This window comes from Phyllobates terribilis, unplaced genomic scaffold (assembly GCF_046119375.1).
Source record: "Phyllobates terribilis strain yellow unplaced genomic scaffold, ASM4611937v1 Scaffold_4__5_contigs__length_816908805, whole genome shotgun sequence".
NCBI lineage: Eukaryota > Metazoa > Chordata > Amphibia > Anura > Dendrobatidae > Phyllobates > Phyllobates terribilis.
In genome coordinates, this window is record NW_027362764.1 from 236,197,068 (window position 1) to 236,221,442 (window position 24,375).

At 40.5% G+C, this 24,375-nt stretch overlaps 1 protein-coding gene across 4 annotated transcripts in view; it reads left to right on the forward strand.

The window, feature by feature from the left end:
* The window catches only part of LARS2 (leucyl-tRNA synthetase 2, mitochondrial), a 278,140-nt gene that overhangs the window by 201,065 nt on the left and 52,700 nt on the right, over window positions 1–24,375 (forward strand). For all 4 annotated transcript variants that reach the window (XM_073678171.1, XM_073678167.1, XM_073678169.1 and 1 more), the window contains exons 15-16: window positions 2,522–2,625; window positions 17,733–17,915. In XM_073678171.1, coding sequence (XP_073534272.1) covers window positions 2,522–2,625; window positions 17,733–17,915 — 287 coding nt within the window. The remainder of the gene's footprint in view (window positions 1–2,521; window positions 2,626–17,732; window positions 17,916–24,375) is intronic.

The following is a 24,375-nucleotide window of genomic DNA, read 5'->3' on the forward strand; positions in this document are numbered from 1 at the left end:
TTTGAGAATTTTAATATCCTCTGATATTTGACTTTATAATATGAATTATTATTCAGCATGAAGCATGTGCTATTAATGCAGATGAGGCTGAAGTGCAGTGTCAGTCTCGACCTGTCTTCTCACTGTTGCTTTGCAACAAATTTTAAGGGAACCTGTCAGCTGATTCATGCTGCCCGAACCTCGGAGAGCAGAAATCAGAGACTGGCTCCGTAATCGCAGCCATGTATGTTTCCCTCTGAAACACTGTGACAGTTCAGAGAAACATATTTGGTGTCTTCTCCCTGCCCGCTCCCCTAGACTGAGAGGTGTTTACCAGGTGTGGGCATAGGAAGAGACCTGTCAATCATGGTGATCAGAGGGGGGAGAAGCCACTGAGGACCGGTCGCTGGATTACGCATGGTCGCCCGCAACCTTTCAGAGTGAAACATACCTGGCTGTACATTCGGAGCAGGTCTCTGATTCATGCTCGCCGTGGTTTGGGCAGCATAGATCGGCTGACACCTTCGCTTTAATATATTTTTTAAAATTCTGATATGTTAGTAAGTTATAGAAAAGCAGATTTTTTATATTGTTAGGTGTTCCAACTCCTCTTCTGCCCAGTGCTAATTCTCCATTCTGCTGTAGGCCCAGAGTATTGGCCTTCACCAGTTGGTAGAGATCTCTTGCCTGATAACGCCATGTAAAAGTCTTTAGCTTGGTTTTGGAAATCACAAATTAAAATGCTGCGCTAAACTCCAGGGACTCCAGCCTTGTACACTGTACCAAAGCAGTAAATGTTTTTCCCTTTGGTATTCTCAAAACCCTTCAGAAATGCCTTGAGGTTGAAGTTTTCATCTGTCAGTATTATTAATTCTATAGGGCCAAGTGCTAAAGTATATTTCTTTTCTCCCACTTGATATATTTTATGCGCATCTTTCATATTTGTTTAATCTGGAATAAATTAGAAGCAAGGGACAAAAAAAGAAATGAAGCCAACACAAAACAGATGCAGTAAGCAGAGCAGATTACTATCGCGTATTTTTCTGTAGACACTTACAGAAGAAACGAACAGAAAAAATGCAGCACTCATGATATAACAATCCATTAAAATCATTGTCTAAAAGGAACTTGTCAGAAACCTCTACACTCCTTAACCATTTATATGTCTGTGTAGCCCATTTAACAATAATTTAATCCCTTTATGACCACAAAGTGATGCTCTAGCGGCGAGAAATTGTATTTTGAAGTTCTGTATATATGTGTCTGAAAGTGCATTGGGGCGTGACGATGCACTTACAGCTCCTCAGCCTTGTGCTGCATTCACTGCCTAGTGCCACTCTCCTCTAGTTGATTGACAGGTGGCTCCGATACATGGCAGTGAATAAAGATGAGGCTGTAAGTGCATTGTTTTGCCCCAATGCACTTCCAGACACATATATCCAGAACTGCAAAATGTTATTTCTTGCTGTTGGAACATCGCTTTAAGGGCCTAAAGGGATCAATTTGCTTATATTTTAAATGGCTACACAAATGTATAAATGGTTTGGAGGTAGTAGATTTCCTTTTAAAGTATCTGCCATTTAAAGATAGCTTTACCTAATGGACCTCATTACCTGGAGGGGCCATTCAGCCTGAAGACCATCACAGGTAGAGCTGATCTGTAATAAAAGTTGTTCTTCTAAGGACCATTTTTCTCCCTATCCTAGTAAAGAATGGACCAAAACCAGCAACAATTTTTTCTGCTCCCATCCTCTCCTGCATCAGGTGGCCACAGTTGTAACCTGCCAGCTCACATAGCATTTCTGTGGTCCGGAAGTCACTTTACCAATGTAAGACTGAATCTTGGAATGAGGCTCCCATTGACTTACATTAAGAAAGGAACTAACTGTGAGATGGCAATAAAGAGCTGTGGTCACATGATGCAGGAGAGGACCGGAGCGGAGCTGGAAACGGCAGAAAACAGCGGTGGGTAAGTATTTTAATGCAAAGACTAAACATACTTTACTGACCGCTAACAAATTCTGGAACAAAAACGAAACACTAGCGTTGTACTTTAAGAAATGACGTATTTAGATGTAGGTATTTCAAGTTTTGTGTCATTCACTTTAAGAATTAAAAATTCACATTTAGAAAAGTCTGTAAGGACTCTATAAAGGTATTCAATAGACTCAGCTCTGTTTTGTTATTTTTCCAATTTTTTTATTCTTAAAAAGTACAATATCGAATAACTAGAACAACTAACAGCAGGGAAATAAAATCAGATTGCTCAAGGCTTGCCTGCAGCCCCCCGACAGGGCAGGAACTGCTTTACACAGTCTGTACCCTATAGAGATATACCTACATCAGATAAACGTAGATCTTGAAAAGCCGTGTCTTTTAAGATTAGGGAAAATATTTTTATGATCATATTGCCACGTAATGTGTAGTTACACTTTGCCATGGCGCCTGTCATTGGAAGCCTGCTTTGCTTTGTAGTCGGTGGTTTTTGTATGATACATGTGGTAAGTATTGCTCCCCCAATTGTTGTTGTTTTTTTTTTAAGGGAACCATTCAATAAGCTTTTAGTACAAGGCCTCATTAAAGGACAAACATATCGGCTTGCATCTACTGGGAGATACTTACAGAGAGATGAAGTGGACATAAGTGGTAAGTCGCGCTATTTCATTGTGTGTTATCTGCTAAATATTATTAGATAAAGCTGGGTTTACAGCACATGATCTATAATCGAAAATGGTAATTTCATAGCTTATTCAGACAGGCCGACTGCGCTTACAATGCACACAGGACTATCCACACCGTTCTGTGCACATAGGCTATTGTTCTCGGCAACTCATATCCTGTTTATACAGGGTGACATGCTGCCAAGAATGATGTTTCATAACCCCTTTATCATCCATGATGGATGTACATGTCATGGAGCATGTCAGGGTGACAGGAGCGAGCTCAGAGACTGAGCCTGCTCTATATAAGGCAAATGCCGGCTATCAGCGCTAATTATGATCGCTGCTTCTAACTTCTTAATTGCCACTGTCCATATTTAAGTGCCACAATCTGAAGGCCTCTGTACCTATCCTGTTGACTCTTTTGTGACGTACAGCTATAGGCTCAGCGTCATAGGAGACCATAATTTTCTATTATATGTAGCAATACCATAGTATTTTTCATATAGTACAAGACTTCAAACAATCACAGGTTCAAGTTCTCTTAGGGAACTAAAAAATAAAGTGAAAAATACATATTTTTTTAAGTATTAAAGAAGTACAAAAGCACACAAATTCATGCTAATCAGGCCCCATTTTCCCCACTTGTATATAAAAACATGTAAAAAAATAAAAATACAGATTTGGCTGTGACCTTAAGGGGTTGACCAAGTTTAAAAATCACTCCACGCACGAATGAGTGTTTTACTAGTTTTTTGGGTGATTGGCAGCCTGTTTACACAATTGTCAGGAAATGAGCATCCTAGGTTCCTTCCCAATAATTAAGCAGTGTAAATGCTCACCAAGAGTAGCAGGATTTTCTTTATCTTCAGTAAGTGATATATACACAATTAGTAATGGTACGCTTTCACACAATGGACAGGTTTTTAACTGGCATGAAAACACATGTGGCCATATATCAATAGATGCCATATAGTATACAGACCGACAGACAGAAGTCACAAGGGTTGCATTAATCTCGAAATTGACTTGAACATATAGGACATTCCCTGAGTGATTCCACACAAATCATTATGGAGATTTTACACTTCTATCAAAGGCAGATTTTTCTCAGATGACCGTGCCATAAAGATTTATTTAGTAAAGGTTTTTCATTTTTTTATCTAACCGTGTGTGAAGCAGATTGTTTGCAATGCTGCTATAATGGACCGTGACGAATCACCCAAACTTCTTGCCATTTTAAACCACAACAGCACATCCACTTTTACTGTAAGTTGTACCCGAGGAAGTAATTTAATACTAATAAGTGAAACTTTTTATGTCATAGTAAGAAGATTTTAAAGCAGAAACATGATCCAGAATGATACAGAAATTGCAATTTTTGCTAAAGTGTGTGTATGTAACGTATGTACGCGCGTGTGTGTGTGTGTGTATATATGTATATATATATATATATATATATATATATATATATATATATATATATATATATATAGTGCCTACAAGTAGTATTCAACCCCCTGCAGATTTAGCTGGTTGACACATGCGGAATTAACTTGGCATTGTGACATTTGTACTGTAGATCAGCCTGGAAGTGGGAAATGCACTGCAGCAAATTTTGTTTTTTTGTTGTTTTTTTTTAAAAACGTTAAAAGTTAATTCAGAGTGTCATTTATTATTCAACCCCTCAAACCACAAGAATTCTGTTTGGTCCCCCTAAAGTATTAAGAAGTAGTTCAGGCACCAAGAATAATGAGCTTCACATGTGTGGATTAAAGATCTCTTTTGCCAGCCTTTTCTGACTATTTAAGACCCTCCCCAAACTTGTGAACAGCACTCAGACATGGTCAACATGGGAAAGACAAAGGAGCATTCCAAGGCCATCAGAGACAAGATCGTGGAGGGTCACAAGGCTGGCAAGGGGTACAAAACCCTTTCCAAGGAGTTGGGCCTACCTGTCTCCACTGTTGGGAGCATCATCCGTAAGTGGAAGGCTTATGGAACTACTGTTAGCCTTCCACGGCCTGGACAGCCTTTGAAAGTGTCCTCCCGTGCCGAGGCCAGGCTTGTCCGAAGAGTCAAGGCTAACCCAAGGACAACAAGGAAGGAGCTCCGGGAAGATCTCATGGCAGTGGGGACATTGGTTTCAGTCAATACCATAAGTAACGTACTCCACCGCAATGGTCTCCGTTCCAGACGAGCCTGTATGGTACCTTTACTTTCAAAGCGTCATGTCAAGGCTCGTCTACAGTTTGCTCATGATCACTTGGAGGACTCTGAGACAGACTGGTTCAAGGTTCTATGGTCTGATGAGACCAAGATCGAGATCTTTGGTGCCAACCACACACGTGACGTTTGGAGACTGGATGGCACTGCATACGACCCCAAGAATACCATCCCTACAGTCAATCATGGTGGTGGCAGCATCATGCTGTGGGGCTGTTTCTCAGCCAAGGGGCCTGGCCATCTGGTCCGCATCCATGGGAAGATGGATAGCACGGCCTACCTGGAGATTTTGGCCAAGAACTTCCGCTCCTCCATCAAGGATCTTAAGATGGGTCGTAATTTCATCTTCCAACAAGACAACGACCCAAAGCACACAGCCAAGAAAACCAAGGCCTGGTTCAAGAGGGAAAAAGTCAAGGTGTTGGAGTGGCCTAGTCAGTCTCCTGACCTTAACGCAATTGAAAACTTGTGGAAGGAGCTCAAGAATAAAGTCCACAAGAGACACCGAAAGAACCTAGATAACTTGGAGAAGATCTGCATGGAGTAGTGGGCCAAGATAACTCCACAGACCTGTGCCGGCCTGATCAGGTCTTATAAAAGACGATTATTAGCTGTAATTGCAAACAAGGGTTATTCCACAAAATATTAAACATAGGGGTTGTATAATAACTGACCCACACTTTTATGTTTAAAATTTAATAAAATTCAACTGAGCAACATAACTTTTTGATTTGTAAGATTTATGCTTCTGTTCATAAAACCTACTCTCGTTTGCAGTTTGAAGGCTCTAACTTATTTGCATCTTATCAAACCAGCTAAATCTGCAGGGGGTTGAATACTACTTGTAGGCACTGTATATATATATATATATACAGTACAGACCAAAAGTTTGGACACACCTTTTTATTTTAATGATTTTTCTGTATTTTCATGACTATGAAAATTGTACATTCACACTGAAGACATCAAAACTATGAATTAACACATGTGGAATTATATACTTAACAAAAAAGTGTGAAACAACTGAAAATATGTCTTATATTCTAGGTTCTTCAAAGTAGCCACCTTTTGCTTTGATGACTGCTTTGCACACTCTTGGCATTCTCTTGATGAGCTTCAAGAGGTAGTCACCGGAAATGGTCTTCCAACAATCTTGAAGGAGTTCCCAGAGATGCTTTGCACTTGTTGGCCCTTTTGCCTTCACTCTGCGGTCCAGCTCACCCCAAACCATCTTGATTGGGTTCAGGTCTGGTGACTGTGGAGGCCAGGTCATCTGGCGTAGCACCCCGTCACTCTCCTTCTTGGTCAAATAGCTCTTACACAGCCTGGAGGTGTGTTTGGGGTCATTGTCCTGTTGAAAAATAAATGATGGTCCAACTAAACGCAAACCAGATGGAATAGCATGCCGCTGCAAGATGCTGTGGTAGCCATGCTGGTTCAGTATGCCTTCAATTTTGAATAAATCCCCAACAGTGTCACCAGCAAAGCACCCCCACACCATCACACCTCCTCCTCCATGCTTCACGGTGGGAACCAGGCATGTAAAGTCCATCCGTTCACCTTTTCTGCATCGCACAAAGACACGGTGGTTGGAACCAAATATCTCAAATTTGGACTCATCAGACCAAAGCACAGATTTGCCTGTCCTTAGCAGTGGTTTCCTAGCAGATATTTTACCATGAATGCCTGCTGCACAAAGTCTCCTCTTAACATTTGTTGAAGAGATGTGTCTGCTGCTAGAACTCTGTGTGGCATTGACCTGGTCTCTAATCTGAGCTGCTGTTGACATGCGATTTCTGAGGCTGGTGACTCGGATAAACTTATCCTCAGAAGCAGAGGTGACTCTTGGTCTTCCTTTCCTTGGGCGGTCCTCATGTGAGCCAGTTTCTTTGTAGCGCTTCATGGTTTTTGCAACTGCACTTGGGGACACTTTCAAAGTTTTCCCAATTTTTCGCACTGACTGACCTTCATTTGTTAAAGTAATGATGGACACTCGTTTTTCTTTACTTAGCTGCTTTTTTCTTGCCATAATACAAATTCTAACAGTCTATTCAGTAGGACTATCAGCTGTGTATCCTCCAGACTTCTGCACAACACAACTGATGGTCCCAACCCCATTTATAAGGCAAGAAATCCCACTTATTAATCCTGACAGGGCACACCTGTGAAGTGAAAACCATTTCCGGTGACTACCTCTTGAAGCTCATCAAGAGAATGCCAAGAGTGTGCAAAGCAGTCATCAGAGCAAAAGGTGGCTACTTTTAAGAACCTAGAATATAAAGCATATTTTCAGTTGTTTCACACTTTTTTGTTAAGTATATAATTCCACATGTGTTAATTCATAGTTTTGATGCCTTCTGTGTGAATGTACAATTTTCATAGTTATGAAAATACAGAAAAATCTTTAAATGAGAAGGTGTGACCACACTTTTGGTCTGTACTGTATGTGTATATATATATATATATATATATATATATATATATATATATATATATATATATATATATATATACAGTTATATGAAAAAGTTTGGGCACCACTATTAATCTTAAGCTTAATTTTTTTTAAAAAATTGGTGTTTTTGCAACAGCTATTTCAGTTTGATATATGTAATAACTGTTGGACACAGTAATGTTTATGCCTTGAAATGAGGTTTATTGTACTAACAGAAAATGTGCAATCTGCATTCAAACAAAATTTGACAGGTGCATAAGTATGGGCACCTCACCAGAAAAGTGACATTAATATTTAGTAGGTCCTCCTTTTGCAAAAATAATAGCCTCTAGTTGCTTCCTGTAGCTTTTAATGATTTCCTGGATCCTGGATGAAGGTATTTTTGACCATTCCTCTTTACAAAACAATTCCAGTTCAGTTAAGTTTGATGGTCGCCGAGCATGGACAGCCCTCTTCAAATGATACCACAGATGTTCAATGATATTCAGGTCTGGGGACTGGGATGGCCATTCCAGAACATTGTAATTGTTCCTCTGTATGAATGCCTGAGTAGATTTGCAGCTGTGTTTTGGAACATTGTCTTGCTGAAAGATCCATCCCCTGCGTAACTTCAACTTTATCACTGATTCTTGAACATTATTGTCAAGAATCTGCTGATACTGAGTGGAATCCATGCGTCCCTCAACTTTTACAAGATTCCCGATGCCGGCATTGGCCACACAGCCCCAAAGCATGATGGAACCTCCACCAAATTTTACTGTGGGTAGCAAGTGTTTTTCTTGGAATGCTGTGTTTTTTTGCCGCCATGCATAACGCCTTTTTGTATGACCAAACAACTCAATCTTGGTTTCATCAGTCCACAGGACCTTCTTCCAAAAAGAAATTGGCTTCTCCAAATGTGCTTTTGCATACCTCAGCCGACTCTGTTTGTGGCGTGCTTGCAGAAACAGCTTCTTTCGCATCACTCTCCCATACAGCTTCTCCTTGTGCAAAGTGCGTTGTATAGTTGACCGATGCACAGTGACACCATCTGCAGCAAGTTGATGCTGCAGATCTCTGGAGGTGGTCTGAGGATTGTCCTTGACTGATCTCACCATTCTTCTTCTCTGCCTTTCTGATGTTTTTCTTGGCCTGCCACTTCTGGCCTTAACAAGAACTGTCCCTGTGTTCTTCCATTTCCTTACTATGTTCCTCACAGTGGAAACTGACAGGTTAAATCTCTGAGACAGCTTTTTGTATCCTTCCCCTGAACAACTATGTTGAATAATCTTTGTTTTCAGATCATTTGACAGCTGTTTTGAGGAGCCGATGATGCCACTCTTCAGAGGAGATTCAAACAGGAGAACAACTTGCAAATGGCCACTTTAAGTAGCTTTTCTCGTGATTGCATACACCTGGCTATGAAGTTCAAAGCTCAATGAGGTTACAAAACCAAAAAAAGTGCTTTAGTACGTCAGTAAAAAGTAGGTAGGAGTATTTAAAACAAGAAAATGATAAGGGTGCCCATACTTATGCACCTGTCAAATTTTGTTTGAATGCAGATTGCACATTTTCTGTTAGTACAATAAGCCTCATTTCAAGGCAGAAAGATTACTGTGTCCAACAGTTATTACATATATCAAACTGAAATAGCTGTTGCAAAAATACCAATTTTTATAAAACATTAAGCTTAAGATTAATAGGGGTGCCCAAACTTTTTCATATAACTGTGTATATATATATATATATATATATATACATACAGCAAGTGAAATAAGTATTGAACACATCACCAATTTTCTAAGTAAATGTGTTACTAAAGGTGCTATTGACATGAAATTCTCACCAGATGTCCGTAACAACCCATCTAATCCACACAGGCAAAGAAATCAAACCAGTGATGTCCATAAGTTATGTGTAATAATGAGAATTGAAACAGAGAAAAAGTATTAAACACATGAAGAAAAAAAGCTGAAAAAAAAGCCATGGAAAGTCATGACTAGTGTTGAGCTTTCAGATACTGAAATATCGGGTATCGACCGATATTCGCGGTATCGTAGTTCCGATACTGAGTTCCGATACTTTTAGAATATCGAATACCGGAATCGGAAGTTCCCATAATGCCTGCGCTCTGCAGTGTCTCTGAAGGATGACAAGCTGGATGGCAGCTCTCAGCTTACTGTACTTGTCATTTAGTGTTAAAGGATTTATTTAAAAAAATAATAGTGTTTTCATGCACCGTCTCTTTAAAAAAGCCGGCCGGCAATTCAGCATCGGTACCCGACAATTTAGAATAGAAAGAATAGAGCATCACACATAGATTAGATGCATAGAAACATGTCAGTCACATATATAAGAAGTACAGTGATAGTGTTGATTACTGTACTTGTCATATAGTGTTAAAATAAAGGATTTATTTAAAAAAAAATTGGCGTGGGGTTCCCCGTAATTTTAGTCTCTAGCGGAGGTTAAGCAGACGGCTGGGGCAGATGTTTGAAGCCTGGGAAGGGGGTAATACCCACGGAGCTTCCCAGGCTACTAATGTCAGCCCCAGCTGAATACCTAGCCTTTACTAGCTATTAAAATGGGGGACCCCCCCAAAAAAATGACGTGGGGTCCCCCCTATTTTAATAGCTAGCAAAGGCTAGGCAGACAGCTGGGGTCTGATATTAATAGCCCAGGAAGGGTGCCATGAATATTGGCCCCCTCCCAGGCTAGAAACACCAGCCGTCAGCCGCCCCAGAAATGGCGCATCCATAGGATGCGCCAATTCTGGCACTTAGCCTCGCTCTTCCCACTGCCCTGTAGCGGTGGCAGTGGGGTAATAGGGCTGGGGTTGATGTCAGCTTATAATGCCAGCTGACATCAAGCCCAGGTTAGTAATGGAGAGGCGTCTATAAGACACCCCCATTACTAACCCCATAGTCAAAGTTAAAAAAAAAAACACAAACACCCAGAATAAAGTCCTTTAATTGAAATAAACACACAATTATTGTTCTAAATTAAACCCTACTTACCATCACGCCCATTCCAGCAGAAGCCAATGTCTTCTGCAATAAAAGTAAAATAATAAAGCAACCTCATCCTTACCTTTCCATGGTTCCCACGACGGCTTCAAACATCTGCCCCAGCCGTCTTCTTAACCTCCGCTAGAGACTAAAATTACGGGGAACCTCACGCCCATTTTTTTTTTTTAATAAATCCTTTATTTTAACACTATATGACAAGTACAGTAATCAACACTATCACTGTACTTCTTATACAGTCATATGAAAAAGTTTGGGCACCCCTATTAATCTTAAGCTTAATGTTTTATAAAAATTGGTGTTTTTGCAACAGCTATTTCAGTTTGATATATGTAATAACTGTTGGATACAATAATGTTTCTGCCTTGAAATGAGGTTTATTGTACTAACAGAAAATGTGCAATCTGCATTCAAACAAAATTTGACAGGTGCATAAGTATGGGCACCTCACCAGAAAAGTGACATTAATATTTAGTAGATCCTCCTTTTGCAAAAATAACAGCCTCTAGTCGCTTCCTGTAGCTTTTAATGAGTTCCTGGATCCTGGATGAAGGTATTTTTGACCATTCCTCTTTACAAAACAATTCCAGTTCAGTTAAGTTTGATGGTCGCCGAGCATGGACAGCCTCTTCAAATGATCCCACAGATGTTCAATGATATTCAGGTCTGGGGACTGGGATGGCCATTCCAGAACATTGTAATTGTTCCTCTGCATGAATGCCTGAGTAGATTTGGAGCGGTGTTTTGGATCATTGTCTTGCTGAAAGATCCATCCACTGCGTAACTTCAACTTTATCACTGATTCTTCAACACTATTGCCAAGAATCTGCTGATACTGAGTGGAATCCATGCGTCCCTCAACTTTAACAAGATTCCCAGTGCCGGCATTGACCACACAGCCCCAAAGCATGATGGAACCTCCACCAAATTTTACTGTGGGTAGCAAGTGTTTTTCTTGGAATGCTGTGTTTTTTTGCCACCATGCACAACGCCTTTTTGTGTGACCAAACAACTCAATCTTGGTTTCATCAGTCCACAGGACCTTCTTCCAAAAAGAAATAGGCTTCTTCAAATGTGCTTTTGCATACCTCAGCCGACTCTGTTTGTGCGTACTTGCAGAAACGGCTTCTTTCGCATCACTCTCCCATACAGCTTCTCCTTGTGCAAAGTGCGTTGTATAGTTGACCGATGCACAGTGACACCATCTGCAGCAAGTTGATGCTGCAGATCTCTGGAGGTGGTCTGAGGATTGTCCTTGACTGATCTCACCATTCTTCTTCTCTGCCTTTCTGATGTTTTTCTTGTCCTGACACTTCTGGCCTTAACAAGAACTGTCCCTATGTTCTTCCATTTCCTTACTATGTTCCTCACAGTGGAAACTGACAGGTTAAATCTCTGAGACAGCTTTTTGTATCCTTCCCCTGAACAACTATGTTGAATAATCTTTGTTTTCAGATCATTTGACAGTTGTTTTGAGGAGCCCATGATGCCACTCTTCAGAGGAGATTCAAACAGGAGAACAACTTGCAAGTGGCCACTTTAAGTAGCTTTTCTCATGATTGCATACACCTGGCTATAAAGTTCAAAGCTCAATGAGGTTACAAAACCAAAAAAAGTGCTTTAGTAAGTCAGTAAAAAGTAGGCAGGAGTATTTAAAACAAGAAAATGATAAGGGTGCCCATACTTATGCACCGGTCAAATTTTGTTTGAATGCAGATTGCACATTTTCTGTTAGCACAATAAACCTCATTTCAAGGCAGAAACATTACTGTGTCCAACAGTTATTACATATATCAAACTGAAATAGCTGTTGCAAAAACACCAATTTTTATAAAACATTAAGCTTAAGATTAATAGGGGTGCCCAAACTTTTTCATATGACTGTATATGTGACTGACATGTTTCTATGTATCTTATCTATGTGTGATGCTCTATTCTTTCTATTCTAAATTGTCGGGTACCGATGCTGAATTGCCGGCCGGCTTTTTTAAAGAGACGGTGCATGAAAACACTCTTATTTTTTTTAATAAATCCTTTAACACTAAATGACAAGTACAGTAAGCAACACTGTCACTGTACTTCTTATATATGTGACTGACCTGTTTCTATCTATCTAATCTATGTGTGATGCTCTATTCTTTCTGTTCTAAATTGTCGGGTAACAGTGTATGCCGCTGCTGAATTGCCGGCTTTTCATGTAATACATTCTACATTATTCTTAGTTGTTTTCTTTCATGTAGAATTAACCTACACGGAAAGAAAGGGTTTATTTTCATTCCGATATTTGTGTCCCATTGACTTGCATTGGTTTCCGGTATCGGAATCGGCGATATCCGATATTTTTTGGGTATCGGTCCGATCCAATCCGATATTACCCGATATCGCAAGGTATCGCTCAACACTAGTCATGACACAAGCTGAAATCTATCAGTGATTAGAAAGCTATCCTGCCACTTAGTGAAAAATAATATCAGCTGGTTCAACTGAAACTGGCCTATAAAAAGGTGTCTCATTACCAAGGTGCTACACAAGAAACATCTCGTGATCAATAAAACCAGTGAGCTGTCTGAAGACCTTCACAACCTTATCGTTGCAAAACATACTGATGGCATTGGTTACAGAAGAATTTCTAAACTAGTAAAGGTTCCAATGAGCACTGTTTGGGCCATAATATGGAAGTGGAAAGAACATCATTTCAGCATAAACTGGCCATGACCAGGTCCTCCCCGCAATATTTCAGACAGAGGAGAGAAAAGAATTATCAGAAGAGTTGTCCAGCTGCCAAGGATCACCTGTGGAGAGCTACAGAACGACCTCGAATCAGCAGGTACAATTGTTTCAAAGAAAACTACATAATTAATGCACTCAACCTTCATAGCCTCTATGCATGCCCACCACGCAAGACTCAATTGCTGACCAAAAAGTATGTTCAAGCACGTTTAACCCCTTAAGGACCAGAGCATTTTCCGTTTTTGTGTTTTCGTTTTTTGCTCCCCTTGTTCCCAGAGCCATAGCGTTTTTATTGTTTGGTCAATATGGCCATGTGAGGGCTTATTTTTTGCGGGACGAGTTGTACTTTTCAATGCCATTACTAGTTTTACCATATCGTGTACGGGAAAACGGGAAAAAAATTCCAAGCGCCGTGAAATTGCAAAAAAAGTGCAATACCACAGATATTTTTTTTTTATTTTTTTTACCACATTCACTGAATGCTAAAACTGACCTGCCATTATTATTCTCCAGGTCATTACGAGTTTCTAGACACCAAACATGTACAGGTTCTTTTTTATTTAAGTGGTGAAAAAAAATTCCAATTTTGGTAAAAAAAAAAAAAGGTGCCATTTTCTGAGACCCGTAGCGTCTCCATATTTTGGGATCTGGGGCCAGGTGAGGGCTTATTTTTTGCGCACCGAGCTGAAGTTTTTATTGATGCTATTTTGGGGTAGATCTGATGTTTTGATCACCCATTATTGCATTTTATTGCAATTTTGTGGCGACCAAAAAACGTAATTCTGGCGTTTAGAATTTTTTTCTCGTTACGCCGTTTACCGATCGGATTAATTCTTTTTTTATGTTGATGGATTGGGCGATTCTGAACACGGCGATACCAAATATGTGTATGTGGGGTTTTTTTTTAATTATTTTATTTTGAATGGGACGAAAGGGGGGTGATTTAAACTTTTATATATTTTTATTTTTTTTAAGATTTTTTAAAACATTTTTTTTTCACTTTTTGCTTGCTTCTATAGTCTCCATAGGAGACTAGAAGCAGCACTCATTTGATCGGCTCTGCTGTATACAGGGGACGAGCAGAAATGGTCCTGTGCTATGAGCGCCGACCACTAGGTGGCGCTCATAGCGACCAGATCATGACAACAACTGGTGTCTGCTGCAGACCCAGGGTTGTCATGACCACCCATCGGCGACCCGCGATTATGTGACGGGGTCGCCGATGGGCGGGGTAAGTGAGGCGCTTCCCGGAAGCGCGAGTTAAATGCCGCTGTCAGAGATTGACAGCGGCATTTAACATGTTAACAGCCGCGGGTGGATCACGACCCGCGGCTGTTGCGGGCACATGTCAGCTGTAATACTAGTATGCCCTATGTCGTAAAGGGGTTAAAGTTTGCTCAACAACATTTAGACAAGCCTGTGAAATATTGGGCGAATTTATTCTGGTCAGATGAACTTTTTGGATGCCATATTACTCACCATGTTTGATGACCAAAAGGCACTGCATATCACCCTAAAAATACGATACCAACAGTGAAGTTTGGAGGTGGGAATTGTTTTTCAGCATGTGGCACTCGCAAACTTCTTATAATTGAAGGAAGGATGAATGTACAAATGTACCAAGACATTCTTGATAAAAATCTGCTGTCTACCAGGAAGATGAAGATGAAATCAGGGTGGACATTTCAGCAAGACAATGATCCCTCAACACACAGCCAAGGAAACGCTCAATTGATTTCAGAGAATGAAAATAAAGCTGCTAGAATGGCCCAGCCAATCCCCTGACCTGGATCCAATAGAAAATTTATGGAAAAAACTAAAGCTCAGAGTTCATAGAAGGAGCCCATGGAACTTTCGGGATATGAAGAGTGTTTGTGTGGAAGAATGGGCCAAAATCACACCTGAGCAATGCATGCGACTAGTTTTTACATATAGGAGGCGTCTTGAGGCTGTCATCACCAACAAAGGCTTTTGTACGAAGTATTAAATACATTTCAGTAAGTGTGTTCAATACTTTTTGTCTGTGTCATTTCTCATTATTACACAGAACTTAATTTACTTACATCTATTCTTTGATTTCTTTGCCTGTGTGGATTGGATGGGTTGTTACCGACATCTGGTGAGAATTTCATGTCAATAGCACCTTTAGAAATATATTTACTTAGAAAATTGGTGACTTGTTCAATACTTATTTCACCCGCTGTATGGATGCATATGTGTGTATGTATATATATATATATATATATATATATATATATATATATATATATATATATATACAGTACAGACCAAAAGTTTGGACACATCTTCTCATTTAAAGATTTTTCTGTATTTTCATGACTATGAAAATTGTACATTCACACTGAAGGCATCAAAACTATGAATTAACACATGTGGAATTATATACTTAACAAAAAAGTGTGAAACAACTGAAAATATGTCTTATTTTCTAGGTTCTTCAAAGTAGCCACCTTTTGCTTTGATGACTGCTTTGCACACTCTTGGCATTCTCTTGATGAGCTTCAAGAGGTAGTCACCGGAAATTGTTTTCATTTCACAGGTGTGCCCTGTTAGGGATTTCTTGCCTTATAAATGGGGTTGGGACCATCAGTTGTGTTGTGCAGAAGTCTGGTGGATACACAGCTGATAGTCCTACTGAATAGACTGTTAGAATTTGTATTATGGCAAGAAAAAAGCAGCTAAGTAAAGAAAAACGAGTGGCCGTCATTACTTTAACAAATGAAGGTCAGTCAGTGCGAAAAATTGGGAAAACTTTGAAAGTGTCCCCAAGTGCAGTTGCAAAAACTATCAAGTGCTACACAGAAACTGTCTCACATGAGAACCGCCCCAGGAAAGGAAGACCAAGAGTCACCTCTGCTTCTGAGGATAAGCTTATCCGAGTCACCAGCCTCAGAAATCGCATGTTAACAGCAGCTCAGATTAGAGACCAGGTCAATGCCACACAGAGTTCTAGCAGCAGACACTTCTCTTCAACAACTGTTAAGAGGAGACTTTGTGCAGCAGGCCTTCATGGTAAAATATCTGCTAGGAAACCACTGCTAAGGACAGGCATCAAGCAGAAGAGACTTGTTTGGGTTAAAGAACACAAGGAATGGACATTAGACCAGTGGAAATTTGTGCTTTGGTATGATGAGTCCAAATTTGAGATCTTTGGTTCCAACCACCGTGTCTTTGTGCGACGCAGAAAAGGTGAACGGATGGACTCTACATGCCTGGTTCCCACCGTGAAGCATAGAGGAAGAGGTGTGATGGTGTGGGGGTGCTTTGCTGGTGACACTGTTGGGGATTTATGCAAAATTGAAGGCATACTGAACCAGCATGGCTACCACAGCATCTTGCAGCGGCATGCTATTCCATCCGGTTTGCGTTTAGTTGGACCATCATTTATTTTTCAACAGGACAATGACCCCAAACACACCTCCAGGCTGTGTAAGGGCTATTTGACCAAGAAGGAGAGTGATGGGGTGCTACGCCAGATGACCTGGCCTCCACAGTCACCAGATCTGAACCTAATCGAGATGCTTTGGGGTGAGCTGGACCGCAGAGTGAAGGCAAAAGGGCCAACAAGTACTAAGCATCTCTGGGAACTCCTTCAAGATTGTTGGAAGACCATTTCCGGTGACTACCTCTTGAAGCTCATCAAGAGAATGCCAAGAGTGTGCAAAGCAGTCATCAAAGCAAAAGGTGGCTACTTTGAAGAACCTAGAATATAAGACATATTTTCAGTTGTTTCACACTTTTTTGTTAAGTATATAATTCCACATGTGTTAATTCATAGTTTTGATGCCTTCAGTGTGAATGTACAATTTTCAAATTCATGAAAATACAGAAAAATCTTTAAATGAGAAGGTGTGTCCAAACTTTTGGTCTGTACTGTATATATATATATATATATACTGTATATATTATACACATACAAGCACACACACATGCGTTCAGAGCCACATTGGGTTCAATAATGGCTCCTTTTTTTATGCCAGTGGCAAAGTCAGTACAGGGTATAGTACTAGTTCTGTAACCTAAATACAACCCTGAGCAGCAAGTAGGGCAGTTAGAGGTACATTAGTTATTAGTTGGAACATAAAACAATATTATATTATTTTTTTGTATCTAAAGGGGTTTTTCATGCATGTTTTTTAACCCCATCAGCTTGCATTAGGTAAAAACCAAAATCAGCATTACCCACCCTCCACTTATTCAGTGATGCCTCTCGATTGCCTCTCCCAGTCTTTATTGATGGGCTACAGTGGTGAAATCATGAATAATGAATATAAGAGCATTTTCTGATGTATTTAGCATGAGACCAATGAGCCCAGTGAATGATTGCAGGTCACGTGCCCTGCAGTCATGATGTCACCGCTTCAGCCTGTCAGCAAAGCCTAGCAGTAGTGAGGTAGAGGCTTTGCTGGAGTTGAATAGGTTTAGTATATTTACTTTTATTATTTTTACTTAGAACATGCTGATGGGACTAAAAAAGCCATATTCATGCAAAACCCTTTTAAAATATATAGGTATGCTTAGATACCAGTGATCAAGTGGTAGATCAGTTTGTCCCTAATAAGTGTCATCCGTGCCTTTGTAATGGCCACTTTAGAATAGGTTTGTTCTAGTTTTATGGAAACTGTTCTTTAAATCTTCCCGTGTTTTTTCTTGAAGGCAATGAACCAGTCCATACCAAGACTGGAGAAAAACTGCAAGTTACATGGGAAAAGATGAGCAAATCTAAGCACAATGGAGTGGATCCTGACGAAATGGTGAAGAAATATGGCATTGACACCACTCGTCTATATCTGTTATTTGCTGCCCCTCCAGAGCAGGACATATTATGGGATATAAAGAGTATGTACGCTTCAGTTCTGTTTCTATAGTTGGGAAGCTGGCATGTCACAAAGTCCTGCCTTGTGTGCTTCTGCATTTCAATTATGCACATTGCCTCTTCTGAGAGGAAGAGGCTTGAACTCTATCACCACCTATTGGAAGTAGTAATCCTAAAAGTCAATAATCGACCCTTTTCCTCCAAAGATCCCAGTCAAAGGCTTCTCATACAACAAAATCAGATCTCATGCGTTGCACTGATAAGGGGCAATACTGCGAAACACGTATCTCCAAATTTAGATTTTGATTTGGCTTTTAAGTCATATGGTAAGGCTCATTAACTGGTCAATATTGACTTTTCGAATTGCTATTTCTAATACAGTGGGTACGGAAAGTATTCAGACCCCTTTACATTTTTCACTTTTTGTTTTATTGCAGCCGTTTGGTAAATTCTAAAAAGTTCATTTTTTTTTCTCATTAAAGTACACTCTGCACCCCATCTTGACTGAAAAAAACAGAAATGTAGAATTTTTTGCAAATTTATTAAAAAAGAAAAACTGAAATATCACATGGTCATAAGTATTCAGACCCTTTGCTCAGACACTCATATTTAAGTCACATGCTGTCCATTTCCTTGTGATCCTCCTTGAGATGGTTCTAGTCCTTCATTGGAGTCCAGCTGTGTTTAATTAAACTGATAGGACTTGATTTGTAAAGGCACACACCTGTCTATATAAGACCTCACAGCTCACAGTGAATGTCAGTCCAAATGAGAATCATGAGCTCAAAGGAATTGCCCATTTAATCCTTAAATGGAAGAAGTTTGGGACCACCAGAAGTCTTCTTAGACCTGGTCATCCAGCCAAACTGAGCAATCATGGGAGAAGAGCCTTGGTGAAAGAGGTAAAGAAGAACCCCAAGATCACTGTGGCTGAGCTCCAGAGATGCAGTGGGGAGATGGGAGAAAGTTCCACAAAGTCAACTATCACTGCAGCCCTCCACCAGTCGGGCCTTTATGGCAGAGTGGCCTGACGAAAGCATCTCCTCAGTTCAAGACATATGAAAGCCCGCATAGAGTTTGTTCAAAAACACAAGAAGGACTCCCAGACTATGAGAAATAAGACTCTCTGGTCTGATGAGACGAAGATAGAACTTTTTGGTGATAATTCTAAGCGGTATGTATGGAGAAAACCAGGCACTGCTCATCACCTGCCCAATACAATCAACAACAGTGAAACATGGTGGTGGCAGCATTATGTTATTGGGGTGTTTTTCCGCTGCAGAGACAGGACGACTGGTTGCAATTGAAGGAAACATGTGGCCAAGTACAGAGATATCCTGGATGAAAACCTCTTCCAGAGTGCTCTGGACCTCAGACTTGGCCGAAGGTTCAACTTCCTACAAGACAATGACCCTAAGCACACAGCTAAAATAACAAAGGAGTCACAGAACAACTCTGTGACCATTCTTGACTGGCCCAGCCAGACACCTGACCTAAACCCAATTGAGCATCTCCGGAGAGACCTGAAAATGGCTGTCCACCAACGTTCACCATCCAACCTGACGGAACTGGAGAGGATCTGCAAGGAAGAATGGCGGAGGATTCCCAAATCCAGGTGTGAAAAACTTGTTGCATCATTGCCAAGAAGACTCATGGCTGTACTAGCTCAAAAGGGTGCTTCTACTCAATACTGAGCAAAGGGTCTGAATACTTATGACCATGTGATATTTCAGTTTTTTTTTTTAATAAATTTGCAAAAATGTCTACGTTTCTGTTTTTTTTCAGCCAAGATGGGATGCAGAGTGTAGTTTAACCGGTTCCCGACCGCCCACTGTAGATAAACGTCGGCGCTTGCCGGGCTCTGTGCAGCGCCGACGTTTAAAAACGGTGGGTGGTCTCGCAGTGCTCAGGACCCCCAGGGTCCTGCAAGCACTGCGATTCCGGTGCAGAGCGTTAGCTCTGACAGGGTACATCATCGGGACCTGATTAGATCAGGTCCCAGTGATGTTAACCCTTTGCTGTCTTCTATATGCTGTGATCTATAGTGATCGCGGCATATAGGAGACAGCAGGAAGAGAGGGGGTCGTCTTACTTACCTCCGAAGACCTCCGTTTCGTTTGAGGACCTGGGGTTGCTATGGCAGCTGGAGGTCACATGACCGCCTCCAGCTCTGCCATATATGGTGTCCTTCCTGTCTGGCTTCAGCCTGTATGTAGCTGATACCAGACAGGAGACTCTGACTGAAACAGTCAGGGAAGATCTCATGTAATGTAATATATGTCTATTACATTACATGAGATCAGTGATCAGAAAAATAAAAATTAATGTCCCATACAGGGACTAAGTAAAAATGTAAAAAAAAGTAAAAAAAAAGTTTTTAAACTATTAAAAAAAAAAAAACACAAAATAAATAAACATAAATAAATAAAATATTAAACCAATAAATCCGTAAATTATTACAAAACCAAAAAAAGTACACATATTTGGTATCGCCACGTCCGAAACAACCCGAGCTATAAAACTGTCACACTAATTAACTCCTTCTGTGCACACCGTAATAAAAATAAATAAAAAACGGAGCAAAAAAATATGCTTTTTCATCATATCGCCAAACAAAAAGTGGAAAAAAATGCGATCAAAAAGCAGAATAGAAATAAAAATGGTACCGCTGAAAACGTCATCTTGTTCCGCAAAAAAAAAGCCGCCATACAGCTCCATCAGCCGAAAAATAAAAAAGTTATAGCGCTCAGAATAAAGCAATGCAAAAAAAATATTTTTTTTTCTATAAAATTGTTTTATTGTGTAAAAGCGCCAAAACATAAAAAAATACAGTAAGTGTAGTATCGCTGTAAACGTACTGACCCGAAGAATAACGCTGCCTAATCACTTTTACCACACGCAGAACGGCATAAAAAAAAACTCAAAAAACAATTCCTGAAGTGTTTGTTTTTGTTAACTTTACCTCCCAAAAAACGGAATAGAAAGCGATCAAAAAATGTCACGTGCCCAAAAATGGTTCCAAGAAAATTGTCAACTCGTCCCGCAAAAAACAAGCCGTCACATGACTCTATCGGCCGAAATATGGAAAAATTATAGCTCTCAAAATATGGTGATGCAAAAACTAGATTTTGCAAAAAAAGCGTATTTTAGTGTGTGACAGCTGTCAGTCATAAAAACCCGATATAAATCTGGTATCTCTGTAATCGCACCGACCCGAAGAATAAAGTAATCTAATCAGTTATATCACACGAGGAACGGCATAAAAAATAAATAAAACAAATATTATTCACCTGCTACTGATTTGTTTATTATGTCTCCCAAAGATCCCAGTAAGGCTCTGCTCACATTTATCCTGTGCTCTGCGCTGAGCACTTACACCAGAGTTTCCGTGTAAATCTCTGAAATACGTGATTCAGCCAGAACCCATGATGGAAGATTCCCTGTAATGAGGCAGATATAGGCCACTGTGGATGCCGTCTAGCCTGGGATCCCACGGTGTCATTTGTTTTAGGCGTGCATAAAAGTGCGGTTGGCCACAGTTTTGTGCACTTCTGAAAAAAGGACACCACTAAACAGAGGCCAGACGGAGTCCAGAGTAACTCTGCTGCCTCATTACAGTGAATGGATCCCGCAGGGGTTTCATCTGAATTACATCACTTGGAAAATTAGATGGAAACCCCGATGTAAGTGCTCAGCCTAGAGCGCCGGATAAATGTTACGTAAAATGTTCCCAATAAAAGCTTCAACTCAGTCCTCAAAAAAAGCTAGTCCCCACTCAGGTCCATCATCTGTTAAAAATATAAGGGACTTCCAAGTTACTGGTAGCAGAAAGGCTCTGGAAAAGCAAAATGGTCCTTGCCCCCCAAAAGAAATTCAGAAAATTTTGTGCTCCCAAATCCAAATGCCTATTCTACAATAATTTGTTCTCCACTTGTCAAATAGCGCTCCTTCCCCCTCAAATCTCACCTAAGTGGTACGATACAGCCACATATGGGGTATTGACACTTTTAGAAGAAATTGTGTGACTGTTAGAACCTTGCTCTTAGGTCTTTTTTCCTTTGCTGGTCACATGACCTTGTTGGCCTATTTAATCCTGCTCCGCCCTTCTGGCTTTGCTGGACTTCATTGTATATCTACTTTCTAGCTAGCCTGTGCTCTGTGTCTTGCTCTGTTAGTTTGCTTGGTCTACTGACCTCTATGTTCTATATATTTTGTTTGTTCGTCTGTCTGCTACTATTTCTGTTAGGAGGTGTCCCATATTCCTCCCAGTCCTTAGTACTTGTAGGGATTCCCTCCCCACATCTATAGGTCTCCGTACAGACTAGCTTAGGACTTTAGCAGGTCTGATCGCAGGATCAGGTCCCCTGTTACATCGTAGGGATTAAGCTGAGTTCTATCGTAGGGACAGATCTCCTCTCTTTCCTTAGCTCTGGTAGCAGAACATAACAGTAAGTCCAGCCAGCAAATTCTCTAAGGAAAGATTTTTCTGTTCCATCATGGTGTCGGTTCAGGATTTGGTTCATCGCCTGCAGGGACTCTCTCTGGAGGTGGCCGAGCTCCGTCAGCACGTGAGTAACTGTCCTGGAGCACATTTCTTGGAGCCTAAGGTATGTTTGCCGGATTTATTTTTTGGTGAACACCGAGAATTTTTTTCATTTAAAAATGCTTGCTTATTGTATTTTCGTTTGAGACCTAAGTCCTCTGGGGATGAATCCCAGCGCGTAGGGTTCATAATGTCACTTTTGCGCAAAGAGCCTCAGGAGTGGGCCTTTTCTTTGCAACCTAGTGATTCATGCTTCAGATCAGTGGATAGTTTTTTTTCTGCTTTGGGACTATTATATGATGATCCTGACCGTGTCGCATCAGCTGAGACTGAGTTGAGACGTTTAAAACAAGGATCAGGTAATGTGGAAAAATATTGTACTCATTTCCGTCGTTGGTCGACTCAAACAGGGTGGAACGATTCTGCTCTGAAAAGTCTATTTCTTGCTGGGCTCAGTGAAAGGGTTAAAGACCTGCTAATTGCTTATCCTACACCTGAAGATTTGCAACAGGCTATGCAATTAGCTATACGGGTGGATAGAAGACTGCGTTCAAGGGTTAATGAGAGCAAATCCTCTGCTATGTCAGTTTCTGGTTATGAGAATGTGTGTGCTAACAGTGGTGAACCGATGGAGATTGGATCGGTGGCACCTCGCTCTCAAGAAAAACATCGTCGATTTTCTGAAGGCTTGTGCTTCTATTGCGGAAAATCTGGTCATTTGATTAAAGGCTGTGAGCTTCGTATGAAGAAAGAAAAAAAAATGGTCAGTCACGCCCGTATTGCCTGTTTAAATTCCAAGGGTATATTTTTAGCTGCTTCCACGATTGCTCAGAAAAAATTAATGGAATTTCGGGTGTTTGTTGATTGCGGGTCTACACTGAATGTAATTGATGGGGGATTCGTGGAAAGACTCAATTTAAAACCTGAACCTTTATCATCCCCCATTGCTGTGGTTTCTGTGGATGGTTCCCCTTTGAAGAATATTACTCTCAAGGTCTGTGAATTTCCTCTCACTATTAATGGTGTTCACCATGAGAAATTGGATTTGGTAGTGTTGAATAACTTGCCTTCTCCAGTAATATTGGGATTGCCCTGGTTAAAATTTCACAATCCTGTACCTGATTGGTCTACCAGTGAAATTAAATCCTGGAGCCATAAATGTTATGACAAGTGTTGTAACGGGCGTATTGCAGCTTTGGATAGGGGAGAATTGCCTGTTCCTATTCAGGATTTTTGGAGAGTTTTTTCTGAGAAAGAATAGCAGGTTTTGCCTCCCCATAGAGACTATGATTGTTCTATTGAATTTGTCCCTGGAGCGACTCTTCCTAAAAGTCGTTTATTTAACCTTACTATTCCTGAGAGGAAGGCTTTGGAGGAATACATACAGACAAGTTTGGCCGCCGGTCACATTAGGCCCTCTAAGTCTCCTGTGGCGGTTGGATTTTTTTTTGTAAAAAAAAAGGACGGCGGTTTACGTCCTTGTCTGGATTTTCGTGAGATTAACAAAATTACGGTACGCAATCCTTACCCACTGCCATTGATTCCTGATCTGTTTAACCAGTTATTGGGGGCCAAGTGGTTCTCTAAAATTGACCTTAAGGGGGCATACAATCTGTTGTTCATGAAGGAGGGTGATGAATGGAAGACTGCTTTTAACACTCCTGTGGGTCATTTTGAGAATCTGGTTATGCCTTTTGGTCTTACTAATGCTCCTGCATTTTTTCAGAATCTGATTAATGACATCCTTAGACCTTTGATCGGTAAAAATGTGGTTGTGTATTTGGATGACATTTTGATTTATTCGCCAGATCTGGAGTCTCATTGGCGGAGCGTGCGTGAGGTACTACAGTTATTAATGGACAATTCGCTTTTTGCTAAGCTGGAGAAATGTGAGTTCGCTGTACAGAGAATTAGTTTTTTGGGCTACATTATCTCCAGCA